This window comes from Terrapene carolina, unplaced genomic scaffold (assembly GCF_002925995.2).
Source record: "Terrapene carolina triunguis isolate 2854851 unplaced genomic scaffold, T_m_triunguis-2.0 Scaffold613, whole genome shotgun sequence".
In the NCBI taxonomy this organism is placed as follows: domain Eukaryota; kingdom Metazoa; phylum Chordata; order Testudines; family Emydidae; genus Terrapene; species Terrapene triunguis.
In genome coordinates this window covers 7,351,845-7,370,938 of record NW_020664964.1, presented here as the reverse complement: position 1 = coordinate 7,370,938, position 19,094 = coordinate 7,351,845, and the positions used below count along the sequence as shown (strand labels likewise).

Here is a 19,094-nt window from a genome sequence, read left to right as displayed (position 1 = left end):
CAATAGCTGTGAACAACTTTCCACTCCATGCTATATTGCAAATGTATGGAGAGATCTGTGAAAACTGTAGTTTATTCTGGGGCTCATAGATAAAATGCAAAGTGGCTGCAAAACTGGATTATGAAACCATAGTAATCTGAGTGGCTACACTGAATACAGCAATGGGTAAGGCCTGCTTCCTAATTAGTTAGCACAGATAGCCAGCAAATGCAAAACAAAAACACAAAAAACCAAAAACTCAGTGTGACAGTGCACCCCATAAGGCTTTATGGAAATATGCTTAGGAATGTATATATATGACATAACTGGAATATGTTTTATACTACATATTCCATGTGACATATATCTGTAAAGGTTATGATCTACTGAATCTATTCATCCTATTTGTATGCATGCATTGTTTTTGTATTCGAAGACAGGAACACTTCTTAAGTTTCTTTCAGTTAAGTCTGCAGCTTTGGGGCACGTGGTTCAGACCCTGGTTCTGTGTTGGAGCAGATTGGCATGTCTGGCTTAACAAGACAGGGTGCTGGAGTCCCAAGCTGGTAGGGCAGAAAAGCAGGGGCAGAATTAGTCTTGGCACATCAGTTGGCAGTTCTCAAGGGGGTTTCCCATAGAATCCTTATGAAAGGGGCTCAGCCTCCACCTTCCAGGCCAATGGGCTGGTGGAAAGGTTCAGTGGGACCCTAAAATCCATGCTGGGGATGTATGCCAAGAAAAGGGGCCAGAGTTGGGAAGAGCTATTGCCATTCCTGCTGTATCCCTACAGGGAGGTACCCCAAGAGTCCATGGGCTTTTCTCCGTTTGATCTTCTGTATGGGAGAAAAGTGAGGGGACCTCTCGATCTCATCAGGGATACTTGGGAAGGGTGCAACACGGTAAGGGAGGAACCCATGGTTCAGGAGGGAGTTGAAAGACATGATGGAAATTGTCCAAAACAACCTCCAGAGCAGTCAGGCCAAGCAAAAGGCGTGGTATGATAAAAATACTTGTAAACGCACTTTTGACGTAGGAGATTTGGTCATGGTGCTCAGCCCTGCAAAAAAGTTCAAGATGCAAAACTCCTGGGAGGGGCCCTTTGAAGTGGTGGAAGTGGCAAGTGAGGACACTTATAAAGTTAAAAAGCCCGTGGACGATGCTGTGCCCCAACTGGTACATGTAAACAGACTCAAGGCCTATCACAGTAGTGTGGCCGTGGTAAACATGATCTGTTGTGTCGAAGGGGAAACTGAGGCACACCCACTCACTGATCTGATGGCTGAATGCCAAGATGGGTCAACCCTGGAAAGTATGGAAATCTGTAGTGAGCTGACACCAGTCGAAAGGGAGGAAGCGTTGTCAACGCTGCAGAAGTACAGCGAGGTATTTTCCAACAAACCAGGGAGGACACACTTGCTATCCTATAGAATCCTCATGAAAGGGGCTCAGCCTCCACCTTCCAGGCCTTACAGGGCCACCAGCAAGGTGAAGGAGCAAATTCAGGCTGAGATACAAAGCATGTTGGCCCTGGGGGTGATTAAGGAATCTGACAGTGCATGGGCTTCCCCTGTGGTCTTAGTCCCCAAAAGTGATGGCACTGTTAGATTTTGTGTAGACCATAGAAAACTCAATGCTGTCACTGTAACAGATGCATATCCCATTCCAAGAATTGATGACATGCTGGATGTGCTGAGCCAAGCCAAGTACCTTAGTACCTTTGATCTAACCAGAGGTTACTGGTAGATCCCTTTGGAGGGGGAGGCACAATAAAAATCAGCTTTTATCACTGACATAGGGCTCTATGAATTTACAGTGTTACCTTTTGGTCTGGTAAATGCTGGTGCAACCTTCCAGAGACTGGTCAACAGAGTGTTAAATAGTTTGCAAAATTATGCTAGGGCATACATAGATGACATTGTTGTATTCAGCAACACCTGGGGTGATCACAAGGAGCACCTGGAAGTTGTGCTATCAAAGCTCAAAGAAGCTGGGCTAACTATGAAGCCCTCTAAGTGCAAGATAGGGGCAGCCAAAGTCCCTTATCTGGGACACTGGGTGGGGGAGGTAAAATATCCCCCGACCCTCTTAAGGTGGAAGCCATCATGAAATGGCCTGTACCCCAGACTAAAAGGCAAGTCCAATCCTTCATAGGCTTGGCAAACTATTACAGGAGGTTTGTAGAGGGGTTCAGTGACATTGTATCCCCAATCACAGACTTATGTAAAAAGCATCAACCTAATTTGGTAATTTGGTCAGAGGCGTGCCAGAAAGGCTTCAACAAGGTAAAAGCACTACGGAGTCTGTGCTGGCCAGCCCTGACTTCGATAAGCCTTTTGAATTATGTACTGATGCATCAGACACAGAGTTGGGTGCTGTGCTGATGCAGATGGGAAGACAGCAAGAAGCATTCCATTGCCTTCCTAAGCAAAAAGCTGTCCGCTGCCGAACATAATTACTCTGTCATAGAGAAGGAGTGCTATGCCATTGTGTGGGCCGTCAAACAATTAAGGCCTTACCTCTTTAATAGGAGGTTCAGAATTCTAACTGATCATTCACCTTTGGTATGCCTTCACCGGACTAAGGGCACAAACCCCAAACTGCTACCCTGGAGCCTGGTCCTACAGGAATTTGACATGGAGATTATGCATATTAAAGGAAAGGAGAACTGGGTAGCAGATGCCCTGTCCAGAAAAGAGGAATTTTAGGTATACTGCCTCCGCCATGGACAGTGTCCAAGCCTCTGGCAGTAAGTTCAGGAGGAGGGTGTGACAGTGCACATCATAAGGATAGCAAGCATGTAGCCATGGGTTCAAGTGGTTCAAGCCATGGGTTCAAGTGGCCTCTGCTATTTCCACTCATCGGATGTGCCAGCGAAATGCAGTTCAGACAGTGGAACTTTAGTTATCAGTGCCCGCTGGAGTGCTCAGGCACCCCTCCACATGTCTCCTCAGGATTCGTGAAGGTTCTGAGACGAGGCTATAAAAGGGGGCGTGGCCCTCAAGACGCCTCAGTTCCTTCCAACCACATCCAGCCGATGGATTCAGGAACAAGTCAGGAAGATTGTTTTCTTCAGTGCCCTAGATAGTTAAATAGAATGGTAGTGCTTGAGTAATCTTTTCTATAGTTTTAATAATTAATTGGTTTTGTGAAGTTTTAGAATAGTACAGTTAGTTAGAGAGTCTTATTGTCTCTTGATTCCATTATGGCAGTTCCAAAAGTGAAGAGGCCAGGCTTCAAGAGGTTTGCTTCTTGTTCCTCTGTTTTCTCAACTTTGGATGCACACAATATACTTGGCTTCCCTTGGAGAGGAATTTGGCTTGCCTTGGAGATGGACATTAACCTTCAAGATGCTCTATTTGCTTGACACTCATGCCTGGAAGGAGAGGCAGAACAGACTGCAAGCTCTATTACTGCAGCAAGGGTTGGCAGTCAAGCCATCCAGATCCAGAATGGTAAAGGTATCCTCCACTGCCCCTAGGGTTAAGAGACAATAAAAGCCAGTACAGGCTGTGGCAGCTGGTGAGTTGGGATATAAAAAGGTACCCACCCAGAGGAAGGATCCAAAACCAGTGGATCCAAAGCCTGCTATGGATCCATAGCCTAAACACTAGGAATCATCAATGGTATTGGCCTCTGTATCTAAATAGAGGTTCTTCAGTACCAGGCGCATCAACTCCCAAGGACTGATCAGAGAGAAGAGAGTTGGTGCCAAGAGCCTTGAATCCAATGGATGTTATTTCCTATGGATCCAAAGGTTTGACTCCAGATGGAAGTACAACGGGGACGAAGGCTCCTCAACCATAGGGACTGTGTGTGTTAGTTCTGACCCATCCAACAATATTATTACAGTCATGGCCGAAGTTCATTACAGAAAGATGGTGACTTTTGGGTACCACCAGTTTGGAGTCAGTGCAGAGACCTCTCTCCATCTGGCATAAGAAAACATGTGTCTGACCTTAGGATCTCAACTGTCACCCACAGAATTTAGGCTTCTACCCCCTACCCTCCCTGAGCCTGGGGTCCACTGGCCCTCTACAGGTTGGTGGGGCCTTTTCCCAATGACAGAGCTTCACACAATGGTACCTAAGCTACTATTTATTAACTATACACAATGGAATACACACACCAACCTTGCAATGCTCACCACTCCCAATATACAAATGAATTTCACCCAAGGCCAGTCGAGGTCTGCTCGTTTGGGGCTCTGGTGCCTCTGCACGTCACGGTTGTGCGAGGGCTAAGAGTTCTGCCAGCTCAATCTTAAACTGAAGTCCAGAGTTGGTTCCAAAGAGCTTTACATTTCACACACATTATATAGCTAAAACCACTACTACTTTGTGTATACCTCAATCTATCACCTTTCTAAAAACCTTTAAAATAACATATTTTAACCAATCATACAAATTCCCCTATGTTCTATGTTTATTTATTGCTTTATGCATGTAGTGAGGCGGCCTGGCTCCCGACGGCCCCTGAGAGAGAGAGGAGCCAGAACAGGCACCCAAGTGGGCGGAGCCACCGCCACCTGTTCCCGCCCCCCGGAAGTCAAGGGGCGGGACAGGAAGTATAAAAGCCAGGCCCCAGCACTCAGTTGGAGCCCAGCGGCCGGAGAGGCCAGACGCTCCTGCTCGGGCTCCTGCTAAACCGCGCCTGCCCCGAGCCAGGTATCCGGACGTGGACGGCCCGAGCCTCCCCAGAGCCAGGTATCCGGACGTGGACAGCCCGAGCCTCCCCAGAGCCAGGTATCCGGACGTGGACGGCCCGAGCCTCCCCAGAGCCAGGTACCCCGAAGTAGACTGGCCGAGCCTGCCCCGAGCGCGGTACCCCGAGGCGGACTGGCCGAGCCTGCCTCGAGCGCGGTACCCCGAGGAGGGGCCCGAGCGTCCCCCTGACGCGAGACCGGAGGAGCGGCCCGACCTAGACAGCCCTCAACAAGACGAGGAGCCCATGGTGTGGGACCCCGCTGCCGAGCCCAGCGATGAGCAGGTACCCATGGAGGAGGAGGAGATGGGAAGTGGCCCGGGGATAGCAGACCCCGAACCTATGTCAGTGTGTTGCGGGCAGGATCCCCACTGACCCCCATGGCAGACGGACTGCTGCGGATAGGGCCCCGGGCTGGAACACAGTGGAGTGGGTGGGCCTGTGTTCCCCCCTGCCACCCCCCCTACGTTGGGTGGCAGTCTCTCCTCCTCTCTGCCCAAGGGCCAGAACTGCCCCAAAGGGGACCGCTCCCCTGGGACTATTGATTGGTTGCTGCCCCGCCCGGACTAAGGGCCTGGGCTACCTGACTCTGTTTGTGCTCAGCTCCTGCTACAAGGACCTGAGCCCCTTGAACCCTGGTTTATTGCCCGCCCGGACCAAGGGCCTGGGCTCCCCTGATTGCGTATTGCTGCTCAGCTCCTGAGGTAAGGACCTGGGCTCAGAGACTAGTGTTCTTGCCCAAACCCTGAGGCAAGGACTGGCGCCCAAAAACCCTAACCCTAAGTGTTAGGTGCCCCGCCCTGACTGAGGGCCGGGGCTTAGCTATTAGCGTTATTGGCTCAGCCTGCAGGAAGGTTCTGAGCCCCTTGGACCCTTGTGTGTGTGGCCCCGCCCTGAGCTAGCGTTTGGGCCTATCTGACGTTGTACTTTTGCTTAGCCCCTGCCTGAGGGGCGGAACCCGAAGACTGATCCAGGCCGTGTAGTGAGGCGGCCTGGCTCCCGACGGCCCCTGAGAGGGCACGACCCCCGCACCGGACTATTACAACACATTACAGCTTAACTTTACAACTTTGTTTTGCCAGATGGTCAGCACAAGAGGTTTTCTTTCAAGGTTTATCTAATCTATGACCAGTGGTTCTTGGGTTTCTCTGGTCCCTCCCAAAAATTCCTCAGCATCAGTTTATCTTTTGGTATGACTGTTGGTGAGTGCATTCCTGAGGTGAGAGTGCTTTATCAGCAGTGGAACGTTCTGTTTTAGTGATTTAGTGCGCTACCATCCGGTTTTACTTGGTCACAGATGGGCTGAGGGGTGGGTAAGTCGTCATCATGGCAACACAATGATCCATTGAGCTCCCTTAGTAAGGCTCTATCCCCAATTTTGATTGTATCTCTGTTACCTGGGATTCTTTCAACCCAAAGCTCTTCGTAACTTTTACTCTGTGCAGTGTGGTGTCAGGAAATAGATCAATGAAGACATGGGCATCCGACTGATAGATGGTTGGCACAAACAGTACAAGAGTGCTCTTACTTAAAGCTATACTTTATTTAATCTCAAGCACTTATACACATCTGCCACAGATTAGTAAAACGCCCCAAAAATCCAACATTCAGATTTACCCAGGGTCTTGGGGAGGTCTCAAGTGGATAACTGCAAGTTCAGTGGTTGGCCTTCCATATGCAGGGGAACCTTAGAGGTGTGCAAGCATTGAAGTGTCCATCGAGCTCATATTTCTTCCTCTTTTTATAGCTAACTTGTTAGTATTACATAGCTTGTTCATCAAAAAAACTGCTGAGGAGATGCTAAGTTAAGTGTGGAGATTTCCAGCCTGTCAGGTAGGGAATTTTCCATCAGTTAACCAGCTATATAGCAATAGTTAACTATTGCCAGAATTTCCATCTTGCAAAAATCGCATGCTTCAGAAAAAACAACTCAAGTCAGGAGGGCAGAAGGTCATATTTACTCCTCGAGGTCACTCACTTCATCCTCTCCTCCTGGTCTGTTAGTTGTGCTGAGGTTTCAGAAAGGCCTCCTTTTAGCTGCTTTCAGAAATAAGCATAACAGTTGGTATTACAGCTGCTGGCAGTGTTTTAAACATGTTACTGGGCTCTGGGCTATCAAAAATCTCATCTCCTGGAACACTCTTATTTCCAGCACCATCAATTGCAGATCCAAGGTCCATCTGCAGTCCAACTCCTATCAGGAACTGCATTGACCTTCTTTTAGAGGATAGTATGAAGATGATTCATATCACTAAAGGTCATATTATCTGGATCTGGGTATAGATTTCTGGCAAGATTGGAAATCCTACTGTGGACCAGGTGAATCTCTACCATTATCAAATTTGGGCCGGGTGCCTGCTTAAGATCATCTGGACTGCCTCCTGGTATCAGGTCAAAATTAGAGGATTCCCCCTTTGAAGATGAAGTTTTATTTAGCTCCAAAACTGATGAAATCCTGGAGAGGATGATGGGGTGTTCAGATCTTCTTAATGAATGAATGTACTGAACTCTGGGAATGGAAATGGGCTGTTAGTTGTGGGTATAGGCAAAGTGGATCCATGCTGTTTGAGAAGGCTTTAATGAATGTGGATGATCTTGGTGCTCAGCTCTGATGCAGGTTATAGGCATTCAGGATTGATGAAACGGTTTACCACTGAGATAGCTTCTTGGGGCACAATTTGGCAGCCTCAATGGAAGGCGATAGGAAGGTCCTATTGGCCTAAAATATGGCCTCAGCATAGGCTTTTAGAAATTTATTATTTATCATCCAGTCTGAATCAGCCTTTTCTGCCTGCCATTGGTGCTCGAGTTTCCACCCCTCTCTCCCCGTCTGTTGCAGGGTGTCAGAAAACCAAGGAGATCTGTGTGGGCAATGGGGAAGAAGAGTCCGTTTGGAGGCTAGCATGCTAGTTTATAATGGCAATGATTCACCAGGTCCTTGACTCCTCATCCTTTGGATGGGGTGCTGTTGTCCTGTAGCAGGCTTTGGAATTTGTTGAAGTCCAAGAGTCTTCCTGGTGAATCAGGATCACTGGTCTTTCTTGTTGCCTGGACACAGAAAGGTCTCTGACCACTGCCTTAATGAACTGGAGGTCTGTCCAAGACAGTGTCTGGGTTGGGATGTCCTCTATTTTGATATCTAGGCTGTAGATCAGGGCCAGGCTGTGACCAGCTGTGTGGTTTGGACCAGAGATGATCTCTGAAAGTGCTAAGGAGGCAAGTGAGGAGATGAGTTTTGGGGCTTGTGCATCTGCAAGCCTTGTCAATATGCATTTTAAAATCTCCAGGATGATAAGACGGGGGCATTTCACCACTACGGTTGACAAGGTATTAGCAAGCTCCTGTATGAATCCTTTTGTCTGTATTGGTCTGTAAATGAGCATAAAGTCTGTTAGCTTTGGCTGTGGTTTCTACTGTCAGATGAATGAATTTGAATGAAATTGCCTTACCTGCATTTGATGTCTGCAGAGAATTTGAACGCTGTGCTGCCTTTCTTCTTGTCTTATATGTCTGTGATTTTCTGAGTATCTTGGAGGGGACGAGATGGGCTAGCATGGGACCTGCAGTGTCATCTAGTCAGGTCTCAGTGATACAGACTATATTGGATCCTTCATCACTGATGAGCTCATATATTGTTGTTTGTTAACAGCAGATCTTGCATTGATAAGCATCAGTTTTAGTTTAGGATGCTTTGTACTGTCTACTTCCAGCCCCTTTTTAGGTAGTGGTCCTTTGCAGTACATAGGTGTTAGACGTCTGGAACCTGGCTTCTTATTTCTGCTTTTCTGTTTCCTGGGACAGTTCCTCCCAATTTGAACTGTGATAGGAGATGAAATGGATGTTGCCATGGGATGGTCCAAATGGAGATTGGTTGTCTCATTCACCAGATGCCATGGGCAGGGCAGGTCTGTTGGATATCCGTGGAGTTGTAACCTGGTTGAGTCCTGGGAATGGGCAGAGCTGGAGTAGTGTGTTCCTGGAGTAGTGGAGGGTGTGCTGGAAGCATGGTGGCATAACAGCAATGGAAACAGTAATAAATTACAATAATAATAGGTAAGGCTGAGCTGAGCAAGAGGAAGAGTCAATTGCATCAGACATCTATTTCCTTGAAGTAAGCTATCTGTGTTATCATGACATCCCTGTTGCTCTTCCCTGCTTAGGGAAGGAGGTGGAAAGGAGAGGGGAAGAGAGAGAGCACGTACCATTTGTCTTGTCTGAGGGCTTGTTTACATTAACCATTAGTTCATGGCAAGTTGGGATGTAAATCTGCCCCTCACTAGCCTGATTCACATTAAGTGTCTGTGTGGACCCTGATGCTGCACACTAAAAGTGCTATGTGTGCTTTGATCTGTTCCTGTTTCAAAGCAGGCTAGATCAAAATGCAGTACAGAACTTTTAGTGTGTGGCAGCAGGGTCCACCTGGGCACTAGTGTGTGGCAGGGTCGATTTACACCTCAGTCTGCTGCAAACTAAGTGTACAGACAAGCTCGGAGTTAGAGCTGTAAAATGGCCTCCTGACCTTCAGGTGGGGACAGGGATTCGTACTTGTAAAGAGAGTTGAGTCCTTTTGGCAGCCTTCTGCCTAGTGATGGTTCCTGTGTTGAGGGAGGAGCTAGAGAGGAGTCACAGCCTCATTTTCACCTTTTAGAAAATATCTTTCAATTTTCAAAAAGTTAAGATGTGACCAAAGGTACTCCCCTGCTATTTCCACTGGTGCTGGCCAGCTGCAGAGCCAGCTGGAGCCCACTGCTACTGTGTTCCTGCTGGAGTGAGGAAGGAGAAAGTGGTCAGAGGAACAGAGACCTGACCTTTTAAGGGCTCTCAGGCTTCTCAAGAGGCAAGTAGCTGGAGTAGCTGGTCCCAGTTATGAGGGTGCAGACATATAGAGATACAAATAAAGCAGAAGTCTCTGCCTTAGGTAGAGACATCAGTCTCTCCAGTTTGGGAGGATTTCAGACTTCGTTTTAATTCTGTTTATGATTTGTTTTCTGTAGCATCAGCTGTGTCTTTTTTTTTAAAGTAAGCATAGATTCAAATATTTTAAGGCCAGAAGTGACAATTGTGATCATGTGGTCTGACCTCCTGTATAACACAGACCATAGAACTTCCCAAAAACATTTCCTAGAGTGTATCCTGATTTAAAAATTGTCAGTGAAGGAGAATCCACCACGCCACTTGGTAAATTGTTCCATGAGTTAATTACTTTCACTGTTAAAAATATATGCCTTATTTCTAGCAGCCCAAAGAGCTGAGGCCCTTTGCATGAAGAGAGCTTTTACTGGGTATTGGCTCAGCAGAGAAGAGATCCCTTTTTCCCAGAAAAGGGTTTATTTCCCTCCAACAGACTGTCTCCTAGTTTTTATGTTAGGAATATTGGAATTGGGATCACTGTAGAGCTCCCAGAGTGATATTGTAGCTAAAGGGGCTAATATGATCCTTGGATGTATAAATAGGGTAATATTCAGAGACAGAGTGATATAAAATTATCTCTGAATGTGGCATTACTGAGACCATTACTAAAATACTAGTTATACTTTGGGTTCAACTCAGATGAGTAAGGGGTTATATCACCACCTGCCCTGCAATTCTGGGTGCCTTAAACATTATGCTTCTGTGGCTCACAGCACTGACACCAGCAGCCAGCCTACAAGCATGCAGGTCACACCCTGGCTTCCACTGCCAAGTTATATTTTGAAGAGTGACCCCAACACCCTCCCATTATCAAATTTCCCCAAAACCATCTGCCAATGTGACAATCTGCTGTGGTTCCCAGAATCGTGAGTTACTGTGGTACCCCTCTCAGCCTCAGCAAGTGATCGTTTTGCTATTGCTAAGCTGCATGACAGATCACTGACACACCAGCTTGTCTGCCTTAGGACAAAAACTTTTGTCCTATGACTTTAAATTCTGTGACAACAGGGATGTTAACGGGCCACCTCATCTTGAATGGTCCCTTAAAATATGCGCTATCTGCCTATGCTAAACTATCTGTTCAACCTTGTTTTTAACTGTGACACTCTTAGTATTTTCCCCAGACCCGAGGAAGAGTCAACGGAAGTTGGTCCATTAAAAAATACTACCTCACCCACCTTTGTGTCTCTTGCATCAGAGACACGTTCAAGCAGGTGGAACCACATTCCTTTTTCTCAGGTGGGGTATTATGTCCTGTTTGCACACATTTTAAGAACATAATTTCAGCATATGTTTGTAATTTTTCCTATGTTACTCCTACATACACCACACAATAATATTAATTATCAATGAGTTATGAGTTTTCCAAATATATATTACATAGCACTTTTGGGATCTATAACATGAAAACAGTGTTTTAAGTGTAGTGAAGATGTCTGGCTTGATAAGAGTTGCTGTATTATAGAGTAGTGAACCACTTATGGGCCTCTGTCTCACAATACTTTGCCCTAGTTCTGGTGTCTACACTTCTAAAAGGAAGTTGAAAAAATTGGAGAGGATTCAGAGAAGAGCTACAAGAATGATTCAAGGTGTGGAAACCTGCCTTACGGTGAGAGAGACTTAAGGAGTTCAATCTATGTAGTTTATCAAAGAGAAGATTAAGATGTGACTTAAACATGGTCTAGAAGTCCCTGCATGGGAAGAAGATGTTTGATTCTAGAGATGTCTTTTATCTACCAGACAAAGGCATAATAAGATCCAGTGGAAAGAACCATCAAATTTTTTAATAGTGAAGGTAATTAACCATTGGAACATCTTACCAAGGTATGTAGTGGATTCTTCATCACATTATCTCTTTAAATCCAGATTGGATGTATTTCTAAAATATATACTCTTGCTCAACCAGCAGCTATGGGCTGGATGCAAGAATCAGGAGGTCAGACTAGATGATCGTAATGGTTGTTTCTGGACTTAAAATCTTTGATTTTGTATCTTATAACTCTGATTATTATTGACTGTCTCATCTCCCATCCCCTTTTCACATTTGTGATTATGCTGAGGGTATGTCTACATTGCAATCATAAATTGGGATTAATGTAGCTATCTGAGGTACCAGTAGCAATGAAGCTGCAGCAGCATGGGCTTCAGCACAGCCTAGCTGCCCAAGTAATTACCATGAGTTCCAGGTGATCTTGTACAGCCTCCATTGAAGCCCATGCTACTGTGACTTCACTCCTGTTAGTGCGCAATCTAGCTAGATTAAAGCTATCTTGGGTATGTTTACACAAGATGCATTTGGGGAGGAGGGATAGCTCAGTGGTTTGAGCATTGGCCTGTTAAACCCAGGGTTATGAGTTCAATCCTTAACTGGAGCAAAGTCCCAACAGAGGTGTGCTGTCATGACTGCACTGGTATAGCATACTCTAGTTTGAAATTGGTGTAAGGGGGATTAGTGTTAGTCACAGTTTACATTGGTATTGTGCAACTAGTTTAAGAGTGTGAACCAAGTCTTCCATGATTTCTTGCTACTCATCCATTCAGGAACTGACTGGAAGTTTCTAGTGAGGGATTGAAGCACTAATGGATAGAGTGGGTGGGGGTTTGTGTTCAATTATCAGCACCAGAGGACCACAACTTTAAAAGCCAGGTTGAGTTCTCATTCTGTCTTGTGCTGGAAGCTCAAGAACTAGGAATGGGAATCTCCTGTGAAGAATCAATCCTGTCTATGTTGGTGCAGTGGAAAAATGCATATAATTTATATTTGCATAACATCTTTCCTCTCAACTCTCTCAATTATCCTACCACACAAATACCTCGATTCCTCCCTGCACATGCTGTTCACCAATGTTCCCTTTTGGCTCTTCCACACTGCACCAGTATTCTTTCTGTCTCCCCTAATCCACCAATACATCAACATACTATGCAATGAAAATTTAGCTTATATGAGCATTTTAATCATTCAAATTTGTGTTTTAAGGATTGAAATGATAGATTCTGTAAATGATAGATAAAACTATAATGCACAACAGAAATTCCAAAAACATCTATTGTAAAAATGCAGGCTGGTAGTAACAATAAAAAAATCATAAATGAGAGAATAGATTTTTTTCACTGTTCATTTTTTTTTAAAGTGTAAAACACAATTTAGCAAATTTAACAATGTAGATTTCTCCCCTTACTGCCTCCCCTCCCCCACAAAATCAGTCAGAAGATATTCAGCAGAAATATCAGGATCCTGCAGCCCTTAGGAAGGACTATGGCCATATGAGTGTGTGTAAGTATGAAATTATCAGTATGCTTACTGTGTTTGAACTGGTCACATTGATTATTTGAAGGCTGCACTGATTAAATTGGTTCAGCTTTTCTTTTAAAAACAATTTTCGTGTGACCCTAGCATGAAAGGTTTAGAATCTCAGCTGGTGTAAATCAGCATGCACCGATTTACACCAGCTAAGTATCTGGGCCAAAGTAACTTCTCTGCTCCTCTAATCAAACTGTCTCTTCTTGCTCTTATTTGTTGTAGGGGAACCTGTGGAATATAACATCGAACAAAGCACAGAAACCACCCAGAAAGAAGGTAAAATGCAACTGCAACAGCAAATCAGCCCCATTAGAAATGAAGGAAATGTGGAGTCAAAAGGAAGAGGTTTCCTTGAGTTAGTGAAAAGGTACTATAGTAGCTTTAAACCATCTAGAGACAGATTTATCCATGGCAGGGAGCAGGGGCAATGCCCATTCATGAATTCAGTATAACTGAATGGTAGTTGAAGTTGGGACTTGCTTACTGTTTAACAGCTGTTTTTTTCAGTGCTCTACAATCCACATGCTTAATGGATGGTCTTGAAAATTGCTGTTTGCCGAGGGGGTTTTGGGGCAGGGCTAGTGGTCCAAATTTGGGTTTAGTTCGGTTCCCAAGCTACAATTTCCACTAAAAGTCCAATGATATGAAAACATTACATTTATTTTTATGTTTTTGTGCACAATGGGGATTAAACTATATAACTCTAATACTTCCAAAACTTGGAATTAACCTCAGCTAGTGCTGGGCAACCACTGGCTCTTTGGAGACACAATATTTCAAAAGTTCTTCAGGATAAAGTTTGAAACTACAATATAGGTTGAATGAAAGTGATACGCCAAAGAGAGTGAAGTGTGCATAAGCAACAGCACTAGGGTTCTGCTGTAAGCCAGAACCCAAGCACAACCCATGTATTTTGAGGTTTAATCCTGTCCTTGGCAGCTTTCTGATAATAGGTGTTATGCATATCAGTTGCATTCTTCATGTGCTCTTTCTAGAATTTTTGCTCTGACAGCAAAGCTTGTTCAAGAGCTGAGATTTCAAAGTGCTCTAAAATGCATGTGCTTACTCAAATTTTACTTTAGAAGTATTGTCATAGAAAATAATATTAACTAAATAAAGGGAAGATGAAAGATTCTAGTAAGCAGCTGCATTACGGTAATGTAATCATAAGTCATGCTGTTCCCTAGTTTTCAGAAGTATTCAGTGTGAGTGTGATCAGAGAAAAGCAAATAGCTATGACTCATCAATGTCAACATGATCAAAGCTGCTGTTCTGCATCAGGAAACACATCAATTATAGAGAGTCCTGTTCTAAGGACTGATGTAAAGTCCACAGTGACTAATGTTGTACCAAAATACTGTCATCAGTCAAAGCAGTAACTTACGTTTATCATGAAAAATGAACATATAAAACAAACTTAAACTTTCTTCAGTAATTCACCCAATCTACACAAAGCAAGGATCACACCCCTCAACGTGCTGGAATTCCTTGGAAAGGGGGCTCTGAAGGAAATGTCAGATACTAGAAAAATCTTAGTCATGTAGGGCTAGATCCACAGAGGGATTTAGGCATGGCAGGGCTGAGTATTATAGTGCCTACCCTTTAGGCATCCTGTCACCTAGTAGAATTCACAGCCCCAGGTTAGGCACCCAGGCTCCCTATACAATGTCTGGGGAGAGTTAGGTGCCTAAGAATGGGATCCTTTGGCAATGTCTACACTACAGAGTTTTGTCGACAAAAGTTACGTCGACAACCAAAAAACGCTATAGTAACATTGCTATTGCATGTTCACACTACGCTCCCTCTGTTGGCAGAGCACATCCACACCTAGTGCTCTAGCATTGACAGTGAGAGTGGTGCACTGTGGGTTCCTATCCCACAGTCCCACTCACCACCTTATGCTGCTATGACTTGTGGGTTGGCGGAATGGATCGCAACGCATCATGGGTGTGGGCTCAACGTCCCATGATGCATTGTTTTCTGTCCCAACATTCCATGGTCTTCCAGCCATCTGTGTGTGAAAGGAGGGATCCTAAACTGCTCTCCAGTGCTCTGCTAGTTGTCATTAACACATCACGGTTGGCAGTTTAGTTAATTATAAAGTTTCTAACTGAACAGTATTCAGAGTTGCCTGACCTGCTGGGTGACATGGATAGGAGTGACATATGATTACTTTTGGCATTCACGGAACAGCTGCACGCAGGGGACTGGCGCTTTTGGGCTCGGGAAACAAGCACTGAGTGGTGGGATTGCATCATTATGCAGATCTGGGATGATGGGCAGAGGCTGCAGAACTTTCAAATGCGGAAAGCCACCTTCCTGGAACTGTGTGCAGAGCTTGCCCCAGCACTGTGGTGCAAGGACACCAAAATGAGAGCTGCCCTCTCAGTGGAGAAGCATGTGGCGATTGCAGTATGGAAGCTGGTGACTCCAGACTGCTACTGGTTGGTTGCTAATCACTTTGGAGTGATGAAGTCGACTGTTGGGGCCGCTTTAAGGCAAGTGTGCAAGGCCATTAATCACACCCTGCTGCGAAGAACCATGACTCTTGGCAATGTGTGTGAAATAATGAATGGCTTTGCGGAAATGGGTTTCCCTAACTGCAGAGGGGCGATAGATGGCACACACATCCCAATTTTGGCCCTGGATTACCTTGCAACGAAATACGTCAATAGAAAGGGGTACTTTTCCGCAGGCATTTCACTGACTGTCAGGATGGTTGTGAACCCATTGGACTTGGATAGTTCTACTACAAAGGCTAAGACTGTCCAGGGGCCAGGTGGAATCTCAAGGAGTTGTGGGAGTCCCAGGGATTTATTGTGCAATGCCTTGGAGCAGGCACATATATTGCAAGAGGCTGCATAGGCCTGCACTGTGTCCTGTAAGCAAAGTCACTAGAAGAAATGAATTTTAAAGTGGCCAAAATGTTCTGCCACAGGGGAATCATGGCATACCTGTAGGGCGGTAGCCTCAGAGGTCCAAGGGGACATATATATGCCCTTTTACATAGGTTACCCCATCTAGGCCCTTGTGGGGTTCCTTACTTATGGTTTCCTGGTCAGCAGGAGGGATTCCATGCACAGAGGCTGATCTTATGAGGGTGAACAGATCTTGGGGAGGAGCTACACCCAGAAAGTTCTGAAGCTTGAGGATGCAGGAGGTTTTCAGGTTCAGGTCTTTCAGGTCAGTGTAATACTCACTCTTCTGGGACAAAGCATCAGCTTTGCTGATTTTGGTTACTGGGCAACAAGAGATTACAAAATTAAAGTGCAAAAAGAATAAGGCCCACTGAAGTTGTCAGTGGTTGAGGACCCTAGCCCTATGCAGATATTCAAGGTCCTTGTGGTCAGTGTACAGCTGGACAGGAAACTGGACCCCTTCTAGATAGTGGCACCACTTCTGAAAAGCGGTCTTAATTGCCAGTAGTTCTTTGTCTAAAATGTTGTAGTTCTTCTGTGGGGGTTTGAGTTTTCTGGAATGGAAGGTGCAAAGATGTAGCAGTTGTTGAGGACCATGCGTTTGGGATAGCACAGCTCCGATCGCTAAGTTGTAAGCATCTGCCTTGAGGATGAAGGCTTGCATGGTGTCGGGATGGACCAATATGGGAGCAGTCATACAGGCGAGCTTCAATTGTTTGAAGGTCTACTAGACCTCAGGAGAGAATTGGAACCTGATGTTTTTGAGGAGCAGGACAGTGAGAGGGTTGATCCACTCTGAGAACTTCAGAATGATAGGAGTTTGTGAACACCAAGGAGCATTGTAGTTCATGAACATTCTATAGTGCTGCACACTGTATGGATTCATTTTGATACCAGCAGGAGAGAGGATGAAACCTAGGAATTCTATGGAGGACTGATCAAAAGCACATTTTTCTAGTTTGGCATAGAGGCCATGTTGGCATAACCTGTCCACAATGGAACAGACTTGCATGGTGTGCTCTTCAGCATTGTCTGAGAAAATAAGCATGTCATCCAGCTATTGGTCCAAATGTCCTAGAGTACATCATTTATAAATTGATGGTTGGTGCATTTATCAACCCAAATGGCATCACAAGATACGCAAAGTGTCCATAACGTGTTCAAAAGATGGTGTTCCATTTGTTCCCAACTCTAATGCATACTAGGTTGTAGACCAGTGGTTCTCAACCCGCGGCCCATGGGCCGCATGTGGCCCAATTAGCACACAGCTGCGGCCCAGCTCAGGAGTCGGGGTTGGGGCTCCGGCTGCCCCCGGCCCCGTGCAGCGGCAGGGTCAGGGTCCCGGTTGCTCCCCCCGTGCAGCGGCAAGGTCAGGGGCAGGGCTGTCAGCTGCCCCCCGGCACCATGCAGTGGCATGGTCAGGGTCTGGGGTCCCAGCTGCCCCCCAGCCTTGTGCAGCGACAGGGTCAGGGTCTGGGGTCCCGGCTGCACCCTGGCCCCACACAGTGGGGTCCAGGATCCCTGCACAGTTGGGGTCTGGGTCCCTGCCACCTGCCCCGCGTTCTGCTTCTGGCCTCATTCTGTGGAGGGGTCTCTGGGCAGAGGGGTCCGTGATAGCAGCCAGCCAGGAATTCCTCTAGTTCAGTAGTTCTCAAACTTATTTGATTGTGTCCCCCTTCTTTGCGTCTGTAATCCCTGTCCCCCCTCCCCCAGTACATATACTGCCATCCAGCTCTGAAGGCAGCACCGTGCCAGCAGCAGCAAAGAAGTAAGGGTGGCAATGTGAAAAGTTATATTCTTCAATTCACTTTTCACAGCAGACTTAGCGCTGCATTGCCATCCTTACTTTATTGTGGCTGCTGCCACCCCGAGGCTGACAGCTGAGCCCCGCTGCGTCCAAGTGAGGGATCGGGGTGCGGGGAGAAGCAGAGCCTGAGTTCAGGCTGCCTCCTGGTGAGGGAATGGGAGGGAAGGAGAGCCTGAGCCTGGGTGGTGGGCTGTCCCCTTTTATCCCCGCCTCCTGGCTGTGCATGGCCCTTCTGCTTGTGCCCCAACCACCTGGGGCTGAGAGCCTCTTTAAAAAAAATAAAAGCGCACAGCTCATGCCTCCCTTGACACATTCCCATGCCTCCCTTGAGAGGCCCACCCCATAGTTTGAGAACCACTGCCCTAGTTGCTCAGACAACTTCCTGATGTTACTTCCTCATTTATATAGAACCCCTCAGCCAATCAGGGGGCTGAATGTTTCACCCAATTGTGAGCTTTAGGGGCAGGGTCTTCTGCAAGCTAACCTTTCACTGGACCCTTCCCTGGTTTCTCACGTGAGCTGCTGTGTGGCAGTCACGGCCTGGGCACTTTCCGGGGACCCATGGGCCTCGGTTCAAGGTCTATTCAGCTGCAAAAGATCTACTGAGCCTCTTGGTAGTCATCCAGACCAACAGTGCCCTGCTGGCTCCATCACATGTGGTGCACACATTGGTACCCATGTTGGTGCTGGTGACCTCATGTCTGGTACTTCTTTTCTCAATCTCATCAATGTTGGCTCCAGGGCCACTGGTAACTGCTCCACCTCAGTGTACAGTACTGGTAGCTGGGAAGCCCCTGATGTTGCTACTAGTACTGGAGTCCTATTGTTGATCACAGTCCTGATCTCCAGTGACACCACCTGGTACCACACCACTACGACTTTCTTAATACTCCGACTCCTCAGAGTGCAAAGTGGGTTCTTGTGTACTCCCACTTCAGGGAATCTATGGTGTCCTCCAGGAATTGTTCCCCATCCTGTAGACATTATGCTGACAAGAGCAGGTTGAAGGACTGGAGTGCCTGATCTAGGTGCAACTGGCCTCTGGTTCGGTATCAGCCCCATCATTGGCCTTACTGGGTACCTTGGGGGATGCTGCCAACATTCAGGTTCTCGTTTCCTTTGTGATACAGAAATATATCCCCGAGAGGGAGGGGAAGTTTGCCCATGCGATATTGATAGGCAGATCGAGGTCAGGGTCAGTACTGAGCTCTTCATTAGCAGGGAAGACCAGGACTGCCTGTTACCTGCATTAGACACCTGCCATCTGCGGTTCAAGACCAGCCTCAAGAAGGTAATCCCCTGCCTCCTCGGAACAGCTCATCCTTGTTACCAGATGAGGAAATGTCTTCTTTAGTATTAGATGATTTTAAGTTCTACCAAGATCTCCTGGATGGTTATGTCCTTTGATGTACAAATGGAGCTTGTGGAGGAGAATCCTTGTAAGCTCAGACATTTTACACCCTGCCATGGTAGGGAA

The 19,094-nt window shown here is 46.3% G+C and overlaps 1 protein-coding gene across 1 annotated transcript in view; it reads left to right on the top strand.

Moving 5' to 3' along the window:
* MAJIN (membrane anchored junction protein) overlaps positions 1–12,924 on the top strand; it is a 97,542-nt gene extending 84,618 nt beyond the window's left edge. The window contains exon 9 of the mRNA XM_029913366.1: positions 12,796–12,924. Coding sequence (XP_029769226.1) covers positions 12,796–12,924 — 129 coding nt within the window. The remainder of the gene's footprint in view (positions 1–12,795) is intronic.
* The last annotated feature ends 6,170 nt before the right edge of the window (positions 12,925–19,094 follow it).